The sequence below is a fragment of the Ochotona princeps genome, chromosome 2 (genome assembly GCF_030435755.1).
Source record: "Ochotona princeps isolate mOchPri1 chromosome 2, mOchPri1.hap1, whole genome shotgun sequence".
Classification (NCBI taxonomy): domain Eukaryota; kingdom Metazoa; phylum Chordata; class Mammalia; order Lagomorpha; family Ochotonidae; genus Ochotona; species Ochotona princeps.
This window is the reverse complement of record NC_080833.1, coordinates 108227807-108241672: the sequence shown is the minus strand read 5'-3', so window position 1 is coordinate 108241672 and position 13866 is coordinate 108227807. Positions and strand designations below refer to the sequence as shown.

Sequence of the window (13866 nt, the reverse complement as noted above, 5' to 3'; positions counted from 1 at the left end):
CTTCCAAGGACTTGGGCCATATTCCAGTGATTTCCCAGGAGCATTAGCAGGGAGTTGGATTAGAAGTGGAACATCCGAGTCTCAAACTGTTGCCCATATGGGATGCTGGCACCTTAGGTGATGGGACTACATACTGTACCATAATGCAGCCCCAATTAATTTGGTTTAATAAAATAAATTCACATTTAAAAATAAATGGATTTTTATTTCTTAAGGAGAGGTAGACCACTTGACAAAGGGAGAGTTCCCATTCGCTGCTTTACTCAAGTGCCTCAACAGCTAAGTCTGGCACCCAAAAGTCCATCTGGGTCTCCCACTTGGTGGCAAGGATCCAGACCTCATTGCCTGCTCCTTCCAGGGCAGTCATTAGCATGAAGCTGGAAATGAACAGAGTAGGGACTTGAACCCTGGCACTCCAGTATGCTCAATCCTGGTCTTCCACGTGACAGTGACGCACATAAGTATGACCTGCTTTCCCAGGGTGTGTCAGCAGGAAGCTGCAGCTGAGATAGAGCTGAGGCTCAAACCCAGGCACAGTGATAAAGAATGTGTACATCCCAAGTGACACTTTTTTTTTTAAGATTTATTTTTTATTGGAAAGTCAGATTTACAGAGAGAAAAATCTTAACTCTGCTGGTTGATTCCTCAAGTAACCACAATGGCTAGAACTGAGCCGTTCAGGAGCCAGGAGCTTCCTCCAGGTGTCCCATGCGGGTGCAAAGTCCTAAGGCTGTCCTCCACTGCTTTCCCAGGCCAGAAGCAAGGAGCTAAATGGGAAGTAGGGCCGCCGGGACATGAACTGGTGTCCGTATGGGATCCTGGCACATGCAAGGCAAGGGCTTTAGTCACTAGGCTGCTGCACTGGGCACCGCCAGGTGGCAGCTTAAGTTGCAGTACTGGACACCTATCCTTCCACTCCTTCATTTACATGTTAATGAGGTACATGAAGCATTGGCTACTGTATTGGACAGTGCATTTCAAGACCTTGAGTATTTGAGGCAGAAGGAATTGGCTTTTGATGCATAAAGGCTTTTCGAAAAGAATGAAGCTATAAGAATAGGAAAGAACTATTGCCAGTCTCAGGTAGAATAAAGCAGACAGTGCACAAGTTATGCTTTCATTTATTGATATATTTCATAGGTGTGGAACCTTCTTTCTGCCAAGGGCCATTTAGATATACGTAACATTCATGAAGCACACAAAGTGATCAACTTCAAAAAAATGAGCCTAGTGTAGATTCATTGCATTTCTTTTTTTTTTTTTTTTTTAAAGATTTATTTTTTATTTTTATTACAAAGTCAGATATACTGAGAGGAGGACAGATAGAGAGGAAGTGGAGCTGCCGGGATTAGAACCAGCGGCCATATGGGATCAAGACGAGGACCTTAGCCACTAGGCCACGCTGCCAAGCCCGATTCATTGCATTTCAAGTCCTGCCTGTGGTTGCCTCGGCAGTATCAGACCAATGGATTTTGCAGGCCTTTTATGGTGTCATGAGCTGGGAAGCTGCATCCTTGTCGAAGCCATCCTGTTCCTTGAGCCTGGATGAACTGTGGGGGTGGGGTCAAGCATCAGAATCGAGAACTTGGCCTGTGGATTTCTCCCGCTTTATTTCTCATACCCACAGGCTAGTATGTTGAAGCCCATCCTTTCCTCTTGATAACCGTTGTTGATCTGAACAATAAAGATTATGACTGGACCCTCTGGTACCTGTTAGGCAGAACTGACCTGCTTTGCTGGGCAGCCTTACCTCAGCCCCATACCAGTCTGCCTTTCACTTGATACTGATCAGTTGCTGCCCAGCTCAATGGGCTTGTTCAGTAGAGCATGGATAAAAGGCACACTGAGCCAAATGGAATCTCTGCCCTACCTTTGTTTGTTTGTTTGTTTTTTAAAAAAAGTTTATATTTTTTAGTTTATTTTCATTTATTTGAAAGGCAAAGTGATGGGACTGGTGAGGTGGCACAGTAGCTTAATCCATCTGCCTGCAAGCACTGGTTTGAGTCCTGGCTACTCCACTTGCTAATCCGACTCCGTGATTGTAACTTGAGAAAGCAGCAGAGGATATCTCAAGTTCTTGGCCCTTACACACATGTGGGACACCCAGAGGAAGCTCCTGGCTTCAGATCAGCTCAGCTGTGGCTGTTGGTGCCAGTTGGGACGTGAACCAGTAGATGAAAGATCTCTTTTTGGCTCCCATTCTCTGTAACTCTTTTGAGTTAAATACATCTTTAAAGAAAAAAGGCAGGTGACAGAGATCATCCTCTGGCTTATTCTCATTTGTGTGCAATAGGTAGGGGAGGGATGGCTTCAGGTGTCTGGAATCCGCCTGGGTGTCACAGTGTAGGTGGCAGAGGGAAGATCCTGTGATCTGGTTCGGAGACAAGGTTGCCAGGCCCTGAATTGGCACTCCTATATAGAGTATAGGCGTCCCAGTTTAGCTGTACCACAGTGTCCACCCCTGCCTTGCCCTTTCTTGTTTGTTTAGTTTTACTGTTATCAGGGAACTGTGCACTTTAGGGGGCTGATATCGCATCTTGAGCTTTTAGTCACTGCAGATAAAAGTTAGAAGCTAAGTTCAAGGTGAGAGAACAACTGCATTGTTCTGACTTCATGAAAATCTTTGGGAACTCTGCCTTCTAGGATTTAGTTAGGCAATAAAATGCTTTCATTCATTTTGTGTCTCTGAATTTCATCCATGAATGATCAAAACTCTTGCTGACCTGAATACTTGGAGGGAGAAGATTCTGATATTTGTGAAGACAGGAGTGACAATTACACAAATTGGTGTTAAATACCCTCTGAGCTTGGGCTGTGTATGAGGTCTGTATGTAACAGAATGTTTGAGGAATCTGAGAGAAGAGTTTGCAACTTTTGACTGACTACTGTGTCAAGGATACTCCGGCCAGTAAGACAGGTCCAATTCTAGGCCTAATGGAACTTTACAAGCTGGAATAGTGTTGGTCGGTCGTGAACTTTTGTTATTCAGTGTAGGACAAGTCTTAGATGTACAAAATAATCCTGCGTGTTACTCCCTTCTCCCTGGAGAAGGGAGAGGGACGGTTTCATCCCTATTGAAAATGGTTTATTGAACAATGCAATTCAAGGAAAATGCCCTGGGGCCAGCGTTACGGAGGATTAAGCTACTGTGTGGTGTGGGCATCTTGTATGAGTCATGGCAGCTGTACTTTCCATCAAGTTCCCTTCTGATGGTGTCTGCAAACATGATGGGTGGTGGCCCTGCCACCCATGTGGGAGACCTAGAGGGAGTTATGGGCTCCAGCTTTCAACCTGGAACAGCCCTAGTCATTGCAGCCATTTGAGGAGCGTATCAGCAGATGGATGGTTTTGTCTTCCTGTCATTCAGCCTTTCAAATAAAGTAGATTTATCTATATCTATATATATATTTTTTAAGATTTATTTTTATTGGAAAGTCAAATACACAGAGAAGAGGGGAGACAGAGAGGAAGATCTTCCATCTGCTTATTCACTCCCCAAGTGGCCACAGTGGCTGGAATTGAGCCAGTTCGGAGCCAGGAGCCTCTTCTGGGTCTCCCATGTGAGTCCCAAGGCTTTTGGCCGTTCTCAGCTGCCTTGCCCGGCCACAAGCAGGGCAGGCAAGTGGGATGTGAACTGGTGCCCACATGGGATCCCAGCGCATGCAAAGTGAGGACTTTAGCCATTAGGCTATCACCATGCCAGGCTCTAACTAGATCTCTATGTTTTAATTACCCTAATTCTCTTCTTCAGTATAACTGCTACTGTTGACAATTGCTTTTCAGGCTTCCTATCCATATGTGCTTTCTGCTTTGATAGTAAAAAATAAAGTAACAAGTATGATTGGAATCATTCCGGTCCCCAGCTTTCCAGTGGAGCTGGGGGGAAACCTCAGCCCTGAAGGCCAAAGTGGCAAGCAGCACTCACAGATAGGCTGGGAAAGGATCTGTTTCAGATTGAAATCTAGAGGCCATTTTGGGGCCCGGCGGCGTGGCCTAGCAGCTAAAGTCCTCACCTTGAACGCACTGGGATCCCATATGGGCGCTGGTTCTAACTGGCAGCTCCACTTCCCATCCAGCTCCCTGCTTGTGGCCTGGAAAGCAGTCTAGGACGGCCCAAAGCTTTGGGACCCTGCACCCATGTGGGAGACCCGGAAGAGGTTCCTGGTTCCCAGCTTCGGATCGGATCGGCACAGCACCAGCCGTTGCGGCTCACTTGGGGAGTGAATCATCGGATGGAGTATCTTCCTCTCTGTTTCTCCTCCTCTCTGTATATCTGACTTTGTAATAAAAATTTAAAAAATAAAAATCTTTGAAAAAAAGATACAAACGTACAAATCCCCCCCCCCCAAAAAATAATAATCTAGAGGCCATTTTGAAACAGGCTGTGAAACATAAGATAAACATATCTATGAGTCTCAGATGCTGACACTGGAAGGAAGTTGTCAGGCGTTCCTGTCTCTAATATCACTGCTGTTCAGTTGGGTGTGAAAACCACCCCATTTCCTAAGGTGTGCTTCAAGTAGAAAATCCAGATAGAGCCAGTAGACTTTAGCAGGTCTGCTTGTATCAGGAATGCTCTTGTTGACAAGAAACAGCTCAGCAGTTATTTTAAATAAATATAGGCTTTATTTATTTTTAATCATGAAGTCTACCCATGAGCAACTGTGAACTCCCGGGATTTCTGAGATTCTCCTGGTCTTTTCTATAGGCTCTTAAACATCTTCATGTCCAAGGCAAGAGAGAAAGTTTTTGTGTTTTTTTTTTTTTTTTTTTTTAAGACTTATTTATTTTGGGCCTGGCGGCGTGGCCTAGCAGCTAAAGTCCTTGCCTTGAAAGCCCCGGGATCCCATATGGGCACCAGTTCTAATCCCGGCAGCTCCACTTCCCATCCAGCTCCCTGCTTGTGGCCTGGGAAAGCAGTTGAGGACGGCCCAATGCATTGGGACCCTGCACCCGCGTGGGAGACCCGGAAGAGGTTCCAGGTTCCCGGCTTCGGATCGGCGCACATTGGCCCGTTGCAGCTCACTTGGGGAGTGAATCATCGGACGGAGGATCTTCCTCTCTGTCTCTCCTCCTCTCTGTATATCTGACTTTGTAATAAACTGAATAAATCTTTAAAAAAAAAAGGTTTATTTATTTTTATTGGAAAGGCAGATATACAGAGAGGAGGAGAAACAGCGAGGAAAATCTTCCATCCAATGGTTCACTCTCCAAGTGACCTCAACGGCCAGAGCTAAGCCAATCCGAAGCCAGGAGCCAGGAGCTTTTCTGGGTCTCCCATGTGGGTGCAGGGTCCCAAGGCTTTGGGCTGTCCTCAACTGCTTTCCCAGGCCACAAGCAGGGAGCTGGATGGGAAGTGGAGCTGCCAGGATTAGAACTGGCGCCCATATGTGATCCTGGCATGTGCAAGGCGAGGACTTAAGCCACTAAACCATCGCACCGGGCCTGAAACTATTTTCTCAGAAGCCCCTAGCCAACTCTTTTCAAGCATCTTGTTGGTTGACGCTTGATCATATGATCTTCCCCCTCACTGCAAGGGAGGTTGAAAAACAGGATAATGTTAAGACAGTGGGAGGCGGTGGGGTGGGTGGGGAAGAGATTTTCAGTCCACTGGTTCACTCTGCACGTGACCACAATGATCAGTGCTGGGGTCAGGCCGAAGTCAGTAGCCTGAACTCCAAATGGAGTTTCAGACAGGTCTCCCAAGCACTTGGGCCATCTTTTGTTGATTTCCCAGATAACATTAGCAAGGAGCTGGATCAGAAGTGGAGCAGTCCAAACAAACAAGCACTTGTGTGGGTTTCCAGTACCACAGGCAGCAGCTTAACTCACTACCACGATGTTAGCCTAAGGGTAGTTTTTCTTTTTTATATCAATAACTCTCCTTCCTTGGATAATCTGTTGATCTGAACAAGTCTGGGGTCTTTTAAACGTATAGGAACAAGGCACGTATTTGGCCTAGCAATTACAGTGTAAGTTGGACACCTGTGTCTTACATCCCAGTGCCCTTGGTCCACTTCATGACTCTAGCTTCCTGCTAAGAACCATGGGAAGCCATGTCATCTGCAGTTGGTCCTGTTGCGCATATGGAGATGTTGGTTGAGTTCCCAGCTCCTGGCCTGGCCTGGCCGAGGCAATCAGGCATTTGGGAAGTGAGCCCTTGAATCAAATGCTCTCTCTCCCTCTTTCTACCTCTCAATTTAAAAAAAAAAATGTGTAGGATTGGGTAGATATGGGACTGTTTAACTCAGTCTGTCGTTCATAAGACTGTGTTGAATGCTTTTACAGAAAAATGTTCAATAAATCACATTGGTTTCTTTTAACCTCTGATGATTGTGAATGTACCTCTTTTAAGCCAACCTTAGCTCTTCCTTTCCCCCTTTTTCGCTTATCTGTTTCTCAGCCCAGGAAAGGAATGCAAATACCATGAAGGAAGTTTTATTAAATTGCTCCCCTCCCTTCTTGAAAATGTTCCCCTACCAACTGGTCAGTCTGCATTTTTCATTCCATTCCATTCTTCTGCTGGTTGTCCCGCCGGCTGACTGACTTCCGTCCTCTGTCTGAATCCTTGCATCTGCCCTGACTTACACAGATGCATGCTTTTGTATACCAGCTAGTTAAAAAACTCCATTAACTTCTGGTGCTCGACTAACCTTCCCTTTTCTCTCTCCTTCTCTTTTTCCTCTCCTTCTCTTGTTTTCTCTTTTCTCTATTGCTGCCGCAGAGCGCCTCTACAACCAACTTGAGCGAAATCGCCTGCTTTCTAATGAGCTGAAGCTAACGCTGCATGATCTCTGTGACTGACGGGCAGTGCTCCCTGGTGCCCGTTAACTGAGCTTACTGCTCACACCACTGACCTGGACCCCAGCAAAACGCTGATTCTTTTTTTTTTTTTTTTTAAGCTATTCTAATTTTTTGCCTCTGCTTTTTAAATGGTGTGTGGGCGGGAAGCTTAGAATATTGTTGATTGCTTCACAGTACCGTGAAAGTTGGAACAGTTGGTACTGTATTTCAATTCCTTTCCAGGAACTAATGAGTATACAAGGGAGGGGTTGAAAGGTGATCTTGGAAAATATTGGGAGGATTTTGTTTCCCACCTTTTATTTTTGCTCTCTCACTTGTGACTGTAGGATGTGTTACCTTGCTGTTTTCTAACAATAAAAGGACTGACTTGATAAGAAGTTGTAACTGCTTCATCTGCAGGTCCCAGGGGTGGACCTTTTTTGATGGGGCAGGGAAAAAAAAGGGAAGGGCAAGGAGGGTGTGGGTTGTCAGTATGGGTGCCTATTGCCATCCCCTTCCGTGGGTAGAAGATTGGAGTCGTCCTCCCTCGCCTCTCCAGAGTCACCAGTGTATTTGCTGGCCCGGCAGGTTAGACGGGCTGCAGTAGTCAGCTGCTGCACTCCCATCTGATGTTTTACCCCTTGATTCCTTTTCTGGATCTATGTTCCATTGTAAATAATTGTCACAGGCTAGTTCTGGGCAGTAGCTTTGCAAAAATCTCAGAAGTTGCTTGCAAGAATGGTTAGTATTCTTACCTTTATTTTCTTTACAATCTCTGATCCTGCTATGAGGGCTTGTGTCTTTGCTATCCCTCTGTTCTTTTCCTTCATCTCTCCTTTTTGGAGAGAGAATGTGCCACCTGAAGGCTCCTCCTGCACTCTCGGTCAAGTAAGGTCTTATCCTCCATGTAGAAGAGGGACACACTGGTGGTGTAGTGTTGAGTGTATCTTACTCGTAGAAATGGTCATCGTTGTTTGCAGTGGTTAAACTCCAGTGAGCCATTTCAAGTAGGCATTGCCTTGCAGGCATTGCTAGGCACATGCATAGCGACCCAATGAAGGCCTGCTTCTTCAGTGACTGCAAACGGAAAGCCGTGGTTGGGTGTGGGAGGGACAGGAAGCGGTTGACTGAGGTCCCCACCTCCTTGCCTCAGGAAGTACAGCAACACTTGCTTAGCTTCAGTAGACAAGCCAGAGGCCCTGCAAAACCCCATGATGCAATAGCTTACTTCTGTGGCCAAGAAGGCAGCTGCTTAATTAGCCTGCATCTTCCCTGCAACCAGCATCGAGTGTGCGTGGGCTGACCTTGGGATGAACCATTTATAACCTCTCTGCTTTGTCCCCATTAGATAAACTGAAATGCACCAAAGAGGAGCACCTCTGTACACAAAGGATGCTGGACCAGACTCTGCTTGACCTGAACGAGATGTAGAGCACTCCCGTCCCGCCCTGCCGCCACTCCCCTCCAACCCCGACTCCACCTGAGGCCAGCCTGCCCAGAGCTGACCTCAACACTGAGGGCTGATACTTTAACTGGAAGGCTGCTTTTTCTCCTTTTTGCCTACCCACCTCCTCCATCCTTAAACCCCACCCTCCCCCCTGTCTTTGCCACCAAATTGTCTCTGCCTCTTCCCAGAGACTGCAGTGGGACCAGAGGCTGAGCACTTTTGGGAACAACATTTAAGGGAATGTGAGCACAATGCAAAGTGTCTTTAAAAGCATGTTGTGATGTACACATTTTGTAATGACCTTTTTTGTTGTTGTAGCAACTGTTTTGTAAAACATTCCAAGTGATTCCACACTGAGGCAGCAATTGAATCCCTTTCTTATTTGTGAAGGTGACTTGGCAGCTGATTGCCTGGTGCCCTCTCCACAGAGGAGGGGAGGAGAGGTTGGGCCTGCCTTTGTAGGAGCCAAACAGAGCCCAGGGAAAAGACTCCTCTGTGGGGAACCTCATTGCTCTGGACAAAGCATCAGCCAAACCAGAAAGGTGATTCTAGAAGGAGTTGGCCAAAAAACAAATAAAGAAACTATGCTGTTGAGGTTTACAGTTTTAAGGGATCTTTGGACAACTGTGTTTTTTTTTTTTTTTTTTTTTTTTAACCTTTTTAATCAGAAGTGACCAAATTAAGAGGGTAAGGTCCCTGAGACCAGTTTTTTCTCTCCCCCTCTCCCACTTCTGTCCCTTCTCAACAGCTTGCAGAATAGATCATGTGCCGCTTAGGTTGAAGGGAGCACTTTGTTGCTTTCTTGCCTGCTTGAAAGAAAAGATGATTATGTTTTTGCCATAGAAAACTCATCTCACCAACCCTTCGCTGGGTCTGAAGCTGCTGTTTCTAAAAAGTGCCATCTCATTGTGCTTTGTATCAGTCAGTGCTGGAGAAATCTTGAATCGCTTATGTACAAAACTTTTAAAATTTTATATTAATTTTGAAACTTTGCTTCTCTGGCCTTGGGAACCCTGGCCAGCCCTTCTGGCTGTGGGAGCTCTCCACAGACTGGGGTGGCAGTGTGCTGGCCTTTCCAGAGTTTCCTTCCCCACCCAGTCCCTACTCTTGGTGAGGTTTCTGTGAGTGAGGTCTGTCAGGCGTACATCCTGCAGCTTATTGGCTTACAATGTATTCTCCTTTGGTGTGGTCTCTCTGGGGCCCACTGGGAGAAAAGAGAAACCAATATGTAACTGTTTTGATACTGAATATTGACAATAAGTGTCTTTTTGAAATAAAGAACCAGTCCCTCCAACTCTCTCAGATGCACTTGACTTTTATTTCTAAACCAAATGTACTTTCTCCACAGAAACCGAAGCTTAAGAATCAGATCTTTGTGACGCTAGCAGCCAGGTTCACTATGTTAGCACACTCTTTGGAAGCTGACCCACATTGGGTTCCAAACTGAGCCCTGGAGTTGCTCATGGAGATAATATCAAAGTGAATGTGAAGGTTGGAACTATTTATGTGCCAGCCTCTTCTAGGTTGTGTTAATTTAGCATTTAACATCTTCAGGCTGAAATATATTATCTTGTACAATTATATTCTTTAAAACCATAGCTCTATTTTGCTCCTTAAATTATTAGACAATGTTAATCATATATTGCAGTCAGTGGACATCTGAGATGGTTTTTCAGTTAAGATTCTGGTGTATATTTGGGAGTTCAACAAGGATTGCTCAGAGACAGGCTGTGAGTGGATGGCCTTCAGCCCCTGGCATCTGGCATTTCCTGCTCTCCGGCCTTGAGGCTGGACATGAATCCCAACGTCCTAGTAAAAATCAGATGGTTCCTTTGACAGACTGTACTCAGAGACTGGAAAATGTTTCCATTTATAGGCCTGTACTGATGCTGACTGGAAATTATTGCAAAATTTTTTTTGAAAACTTTTTATTTGGCTTACAAGCCTCACACAGTAGACAAGGAGCAATTAAATTGGGAAATTACTCGGTTTTTAAAAGGACTTATGCTATTTTTTTTTTTTCTTATTAAAAAGATGTGTCCCCCAGCGTTTGACATTGGCTTGTCAACCTCCCACAGTTCTGAGCGGGACGGAGGGCCCACCCTGATGACGTCACGCCTGTGGATTGGCCGGTGTCTGTGCTGAGGGCGAGGCCGTAGGTTGGCGGGGAACCTGAGCCCTGGTGGTCGCCATGATGGATGCAGGGGCCCCAAACTTGAGGCTGTCTTTGTGGCGGCCGCTTCAGTGCCTCCTGTTGCTGCTGCTGGTTTGGCGTGGAACTCTGGCCAACAAACTGAACGTGCCTCAGGTGTTGCTACCCTTTGGCCGGGAGCCAGGGCGGGTGCCCTTCCCTCTGGAGGCACAGCGGGGCTGCTACACTTGGTGAGTGGTAGGAGATATCCAACCTGTGTGGCCCCTGACCAGTCCATTCCAAATAGGAAGGTTTACCTGTGTCAGACCCCACTAGGATGCCATCTGATAACCGTGTGGGGAGAAGGGCGTGTCAGTGATGGGGCAGGGGAGGCTGCCCTTGGATGTTGTTCAAGTTGTGGGTGGATCATCGGGATCTGGGCTCTGACTGCGAAGGGTTTACTTTTCACTGTGTGGGAGAAGGTGTGGTCCCTAGACTGCTGTGAGGGACTTCAGGGTGTGTGATAGGGCTTTCCCAAGAGCTGAGCAAATTTCTTCAAGGGGCCGAAAGACTTGGCGTGTGAGGGTCTCACTGTGAGGAGGTTCTGAAAACCAAACAATCAGCATTGCATTAGTGAACTCACCCGGACAGCCTTCTGAAGTAAGGATTCCCATTCCATGAGGAAACAGACCCATGAGCCATGCAGTGAAAACTTCGGAATATGAGGACTAGTGGGTACAGGAGAGATGTCTTCCTGTAGTGTAACAGATGTCTTATATCCCTTCTCCCGATCAGGGTGTTCATTTAAACTGATGAGAACTAGAGGGCTGGCTTCATTTCTGACCAAAGGTGGAAAGGCATAGTATTTTGGGTGTGAGAGAACCCGTCGGTAAATTATATGGTTGCCTGAAGTGTGAGGAAATCTGACGACAGTGAACTTCCAAGATACCAGTGCATTCATGCTAAGCACATTTCCTTTTTCTCATTCCTTAAGGGAAGCAGTGAGGCTCAGGGTGTGAGCAGTTCATCTCCCAGTTTAGGAGGCCTTCTCAGGGAATTGGCCTGGTAACATGACCCAGTGTGTGGTATTTCCTGAGAGGAGGATGCAAGGGCTCTCCTATGAAAGCTGTTCCTTTCCAGCTCTAGAAGTGCTGCTTTTAATGTTTCAGTTGGATTCACAACTCATGATGGAGTTAACTTTTCCATCTTTGGAAAAGCTCAGCTTCTAGGATGCCTCATTGGAAACAACATCATCCTGTTTTTGCACTCTGAGAAAAGAAAGTAATAGTGTCATGTAAACTATGGAGAGACAATATAACATGGGTGGAATTTCCATAATAAGATTTGTGGAAAAGGTTCTGATAAGCCTTTCCCACTGTATTGTATGTGTCCTTAAGCAGTGTTCCTACCTTAGAGTGTCATTAAATTGTGGCACTGGAACTATAAGAGTCTGTTCCAACCCAAGTGAACTTGAACCACATGTATTTCAAACTCTCAAGCGCTTTGTTCTGGCAGGCATTCCACCCATCATGATGCAGTTACTGTCAAGCCTTTATATGAAAATGACACCTTGTGCTCCCGAAGAGCTGTACTCATTGCTGAATCTACCCAACCCATACGCCTCAGCAGTATTATTCTTGCTCGGGAAGTAGGTACGTTGAGAGTGAAGACTGTTAACACTCCACCTGCATTGGAATACTCTAATTTCTTGTGTAGATGGTTAACACAGTGTTGACTTCCTGTACCCTAAGCCCCAGTTACAGCTTCCTTGGTTAACTTTTTTTTTTTTAATTTTTGTTTCAGTGTATCCAGCATCCGGCAGAGTACCTGATACCGTGCAGAGTCTGATTGTTTGAAACCATAAAAGACTCATTCACCTAGAACTAATTTAGGTGTTAAAGGTTGCGATGGGGCTGGAGTAAGGCAATTAAAAGAAAGAAAAGGCAGTATAGAACAATAGAACTTCTCAGGATGCAGGTGCCAGTTAGTGTCACCAGCATTGCCTGCCGCACATGGATACTTTTTAGAAATGTAAATTTGCAGTCTCCAGCAGAATCTTTGTGCATCCAGGCTCTGAATCTTTTTTTTTTTTTTTTTTTTTTTTTTAATTAGGGCACTGGATCTTAACAGATTTTTTTTTTTTAAATACTATAGTTCGAGAAGCACAATACTGTGTTTTAGTCCGGAGCTGTTCAGGAATTGCTATTTAGGGTGGCCTTGTGGGAAAATGGGTAAAGCTATGCCTGTGATGCCAGCATCCCCATATGGGTGTTGTGCCTTGGAACCCTGCACCCACATGCGAGACCCGGAAGAGCTCCTGGCTTCTGGCTTCGGATTGGCTCAGCTCCAGCCGTTTCAGTCGCTTGGGGAGTGAATCATCAGATGGAAGATCTTCCTCTCCGTCTCTCCTCCTCTCTGTATATCAGGCTTTCCAATAAAAATAAGTAAATCTTTAATGAACAACAACAAATAAACAACAACAACAAAAAAAATCTCTGGGAAAAAATATTGCTGTTTGTACCCCAATTAGAGCAGGAATTTTTGTATCCCTGTGCTTTTGAGACCTCATTGCCATTCTGGTAAGATAGAAATGTCTGAATGACTTTCAGTAATTTTGGTGAGTGATTATAATGTGACTATAGAGGGTGTTTGCTATGCTATCTTTCATAAAATTAAAGATGTCATCTGTTATAAAGAAGAAGGAAAAAGATTGACAATTTTTTTTCACTTATATTTGAAGAGACTGACAGAGACAGAGGTAGTATCCCTCCTGGTTCACTCCCTAAATGCTTGGAGATAGCCAGAGATGAACAGCCAAAGCTGGGAGCCAGGAACTCAATCCGCGTCTCCCACGCACATGACAGAGACCCCTCCTTTTTTTTTTTTTTTAAATTAGTCTTGTACTATTCTGGTCCCTAGTAAAAACAAATATACGGGGGCCAGTATGCAGTGTAGTAGGCTAGGCTTCTGCCCCTTCAGTACCTGCGTCCCATGTGTGTGCTTTGTTTGAGTCCTGGCTTCTCCACTTCTGATCCAGCACTCTGCCTATGGCCTGGGAAGGTAGAGGATGGCCCAAGGCCTTGGCACCCTGCACCCACATGGGAGATCTTGATCAGCTCAGCTCTGGCTGTTGCAGCCATTTGGGAAGTGAACCAGTAAAAGGAAGATCTTGCTCTCTGTCTCTCCTGTCTGTACATCTCCCTTTCAAAATAATAAATAAATCTTTAAAAATTAGATTAAAAAGAAATTTTAAATAAAAATATGAAAAATTAAAAAGTAAAAATTACAATTAGATTGTAATTACATTCTCTTCTTTTTTAGACTTACTTATTTTTATGGGAAAGTTATATCAGATTTACAGAGTGAAGGAGAGGCAGAGAGAAAGATCTTTCATCCACTCATTCACTCCCCAAGTGGTTGCAACAGCCAGAGTTGAGCCAATCTGAAGTCAGGAGCCAGAAGCTTCTTTTGAGTCTCCCGTGCAGGTGCAGGGTCCCAAGGCTTT

The 13866-nt window shown here is 45.4% G+C and overlaps 2 protein-coding genes across 11 annotated transcripts in view; both read left to right on the top strand.

Moving 5' to 3' along the window:
• TPM3 (tropomyosin 3) overlaps positions 1-9527 on the top strand; it is a 33772-nt gene extending 24245 nt beyond the window's left edge. For 7 of the 10 annotated variants that reach the window (XM_036494724.2, XM_058660303.1, XM_004588957.3 and 4 more), the window contains one exon: positions 8132-9527. In XM_036494724.2, coding sequence (XP_036350617.1) covers positions 8132-8214 — 83 coding nt within the window. In that variant the 3' untranslated portion in view covers positions 8215-9527. Of the gene's footprint in view, positions 1-6724; positions 7182-8131 lie in introns of those variants that run through there. The other 3 variants (XM_036494725.2, XM_004588963.4, XM_004588964.4) reach the window with 1 other exon arrangement.
• Positions 9528-10383: 856 nt separating this feature from the next.
• Positions 10384-13866, top strand: part of NUP210L (nucleoporin 210 like) — a 124618-nt gene continuing 121135 nt past the window's right edge. Inside the window, exons 1-2 of the mRNA XM_058660302.1 lie at positions 10384-10612; positions 11877-12013. Coding sequence (XP_058516285.1) covers positions 10422-10612; positions 11877-12013 — 328 coding nt within the window. The 5' untranslated portion in view covers positions 10384-10421. The remainder of the gene's footprint in view (positions 10613-11876; positions 12014-13866) is intronic.